Here is a 4095-nt window from a genome sequence, read left to right on the forward strand (position 1 = left end):
GTGTATCACAAGAGAGAAGATTCGCCCATGTGGGGCGAAGCACACAAGAAAGAAAGACCACCGATACACACAGGCATGCACCATTCGACGCTAAAAAAAGCGAAAGCATGCACGAAGCAAGACGCGGCAAGCGACATACACGTCCCCCTCCCCCAAAGCAAAGGGAGGGGGGAAGAGGCAGAGACCGCGAAGAAGCGCAGCGCGGCGCCTCGGCGTGCGTATGCATCAAGAGGCCTGAATAGCCACATAGGAAGAGATTCAGCGGAGAGCGCACACGAGGTGTTAAGCAGAGACAGTGGTACTGCACAGCGTTGCTGATAGCCACCATCTGGATGAGACACGTGCACACACATAAACACAAAAGCCCAACGTCACTCTCCCTCTCGCGCCTCCGCCCGTTTCGCCGCTGTGGTTCAATGTGTCGAAGCGCACGGCAGCTGTGTATCGTGGAAAAAAAAGATGCCACCGGAGAGACTGCGTTGTCTTCCGTTTGTTATGTTTTGCTTGGCGCTTCCCCCCCCCCTCCCTTTTTTTGGGCCGTCATGAGCCTTTCGCATCGTTCAGGTGAGCCAAAAACGTGAAAAAGGCAGGCGGAATGTGTATACTCCAGGATTGAGCGAGAGGGACGAAACACAAAAAAAGGGTGGAAAAAGGGGGCAGGGCAGGGCACCGCGTCGCTGATAAATCACGAGCAGAGACAGAAAAAAAAATGCGAGGGAACAAACACAAGATAGAAGGAAACAAAACACAAGTCAGCAGTAACCAGGAGGAGGGGAGGGAGGGAGGGGGCTGATCCAGGCGCGAAGACACCCACACACACAGAACCAGCACCGACACGCACACATACACACACACACACCTATATATATACACGATATCCTTCACGACGAGACAGAGGGAACAAAAAGAAAAAGGAAACATGCGAGCTAAACGGCAGAAGAGAACAGCGGACAACAGAGAGCACAGAGATGGATGACGCAGCCAGGCCGCCCCGCAGAGTCTACTCACTGCCCTCCACACCTCCCACCACCGTTATACCTAGTCCTTTGACGTCCTCGGCGCCTCTGTGGTGGACTGCCGTTATGCCGAAGTGCTTAGGTGACGGGGGGAGGGGGGCGCGCGCACCTGCCTGGGAGTGACAGAATGAGAATAAATCCACACATAAGGGCTCGGCGACCGGCACGATGCAAAGACTGAGAGCACACGAGGAGTCCCGTGTCTCCCTCACTTCACGCACCCCACATTGACTGTCAGGAAAGTCTTCTACTGGAGTAGTGCGACGGCTGCCATCAGCGCCTCTTCGCGTGCGCTGTCCGACCACGACGGCACATCGACGGATGAGATGGCGCTGCTCATGTCCAAGTCCACCGTCGTCTCTGCCGACTCCGAGGAGGACAACAGCACCTGCGGCATAAAGATGCTCGGGTGATTCGACCTGCACGCCAGAAGTTTGGAAGAAGATAGCGACCACGCTCCTGCCGAAGCACAGCCGTGACAGCCCTGAAACCGCCCAAGCGGAGCACTGTACACACGCCCCGTCTCGGTCGTCGGCGTGCTAGCCTCCGTCGCCTCGCCGTCACAGTTCTCAGAGTAGTACGTCTCGACCGCGTGGCCGCAGAACTCGCACGTCAGCGTATCAGTGCAGCTGTGGCTGTGCACGTGCAGCAAGCCCGAGTGAGTCTTGAGCGAGCCGTGCTTCTCGTCCACGGCGGCATGGTTGCTGTCGTCGTACAACGTTGAGGCAGGCGCGTCAGCAGCTGGCAAAAGGCTCTGCACCTCCCAGTGCTGCGGCTTCACCGCGCCCGCCGCATCACGGAGCCACCACGTGTTCTCGCCCGTACCCGAGAAACCACTGCCGTCCCGCTCCAACTCCAGCATGGTCTCCACGCAAGAGGTCGACAAGCTCCGCCGCTCCCTCTTCGCGTGCCGGTGGGCTGGCACGCAATACACATCCGCAGGGGCGCCGTCGACGGCCCACTGAGCCCCTCGCTCTGTGCGCTGCACCGCGCGCCAGTGAGCCGCGCAACACCAATGGATGCGCATCGGCACTCGCTCAACTAGAGGCGCTGGAACCGTCGCTAGTACCTCAAATTCGGGACAGAGAGGTGCGGCAGCGTCGATTCCAATTGCCGTGACAGTGGTACTGATGTTGCTGGCTGGAGCCGTGCACGTAGCAGCACGCACATCCGTCGACGCACGCTGCGTCGCAGCAACCGTCGCGCCTGCGCTTCCCTCGGCAGCAAAGCCGTCGTTCCCTGCGGCTTGTCGTGCAGGCTCTGCTGCCGCCAGGCTCTCCTCCTCAGCCACCCACCGAACGTCGATGTCATTGCCACTCCGCTGCACCTCGCGCCTTCCGGCAGAGCCGAGCGGGGCCAGGTAGCACGCTGTCTGCGTGAGCCGCAGATCCTCTGATAGCCCGCTGGGCAGTGTGTGGAAGCGGCGGCTGCTGCCGTCTCCGCTGAAAGAGGCACTGAAGCTGCCCGTTTCCATTAGGGGAGAAGAGGGAGGCGCAGCGGTTTGACCCTGCACTGGGGCGTCCGCCTCGCCAGCACGTTGCATCTGACCGCCACTATCCTCAATCGGAGCACTCCCCAGTGGACGCAGTAGCGACGGTCGATTCGTGGCGCTGGCCGCCGCTGCCAGTGCCTCTGTGACCCTCGGCCTAGTATCAAAGCAAGAGGCCACCGCCATGGCAGCATGCTCGTTCTGCAGGCTCGGCAACTCACCCGTAACGACGGTGGCGCTGTTGTTAAAGCTCGCCACGTTCATAAAGCTAGTCTCCGTCTTCGTTGTAAGTGTGCCTGCGAGCGGGGTTGAGTTGCCCGATAATAGAAGAGCGTTGGTGAAGGCCGAGACCTCGTCCGAGGGGGCGGCGCCGGTGGCTATCTTCACACAGGTGTGCGCCACACCACCAGAGGGCATACTGCACGTCACAGAGAACCCGGAGGAGGCACCAAGCGATGCTACGGGGGTGCTCGCATCGCGGACGGCTTTGTTATCAACACTCGGCGAAGAGGGCGCCTCCATCGCCGAGGCGGCCGCAGCCACGTCGGAGTCGCGTTGAGGTACGCGAGCAGAGTTCGGCATGGTAGGATACCAACCGCAAAGCGAAAGAGCGCGCGGCAGTGCCAGCAACGATGACACGTGATAGTTGCCGATAACAGCGTCGAGCGAGCAGAGGGACCGAGGACACAATATTAAGAAAGAAAGGATGGCGCGCCGCGAGCGAGCAGCGCTGTTTGGATGCTCAAAAGGGATGGCGCAAGCACAAGATCAAGACGAGAAGGCGTTGCAAGACACGACGACCCACAAGGCTGGCGGGGGGAAGAAAAACAAGAAAACACGCACAGACACTACGAAGTGAGGAAGGGAGGGGGGCAGCCCAGAAAAACGGCAAACGTACACACACACGCAGACAGACAGACAGAGAGAGAGAGAGAGAGAGCGAGCGAGACGCGCATACACGCTCAAGCAGAAAGCAGGCAATATGCGTTCCTTCGTGTCCTCGCCTTTTTTTGGGGGGAGGGGGTTGCCTTTTCCGTCCTTGTCTCTATATGTGTGTGCGCGTGTGTGTCTCTGTGTCTGCCTGCGTGTGATGGTGGGAAAGGACAGAGGGGGTAGAGGGGATGTATGTGTAACCTTCGTGTCCACCCCCCCCGCGCGTGGAGCATACAGGCAATCAGACCAAGCAAGTCCCGGTGGAGGCAATAAGTCTATCGGGTGTATGGATGCGTTCGTTTGGCACTCTGGTTTTATACGTCTATGCAGCACGCTGTCAGCTGAGAAAAGGGGGGAGAGGAACAACAACGAAGAGATGGAAATGGAAATATGCAAGCACTGACGAGTTACGGCAACGTCAGAAAAAAAAGGCGAAGCGGAAAAAAAAGGTGCGAGGGCACAGGAGTCAGCCCGCACGACAGCGTGACAGTGGCGGTGCCGGCCGCAGCGAGACGTGGAGAGTGTAAAAGAGGGGTTGGGGCTGGCAATGAGGTATACGCAAGATAAAGAGATCGGGGTCGAAAGAGAGAGAGAAGGGGCAGGGAGGGGAAGGGGGCGTAAGAGAAATATCGGAGTGGGGGGAGGGGAGGGGAGGGG

The 4095-nt window shown here is 59.1% G+C and overlaps 1 protein-coding gene across 1 annotated transcript; it reads right to left on the minus strand.

Annotated features, from left to right (window-relative positions):
* Window positions 1-1263: 1263 nt before the first annotated feature.
* On the minus strand, window positions 1264-3087 carry LMXM_12_0480 (hypothetical protein, unknown function; the record flags this gene model as incomplete). The annotated part of the gene is made up of 1 exon (XM_003873104.1): window positions 1264-3087. The coding sequence occupies one exon, from the start codon at window positions 3085-3087 to the stop codon at window positions 1264-1266; it is 1824 nt and encodes a 607-aa protein (XP_003873153.1).
* Between the last annotated feature and the right edge of the window lie 1008 nt (window positions 3088-4095).

The sequence above is a fragment of the Leishmania mexicana genome, chromosome 12 (genome assembly GCF_000234665.1).
Source record: "Leishmania mexicana MHOM/GT/2001/U1103 complete genome, chromosome 12".
NCBI lineage: Eukaryota > Euglenozoa > Kinetoplastea > Trypanosomatida > Trypanosomatidae > Leishmania > Leishmania mexicana.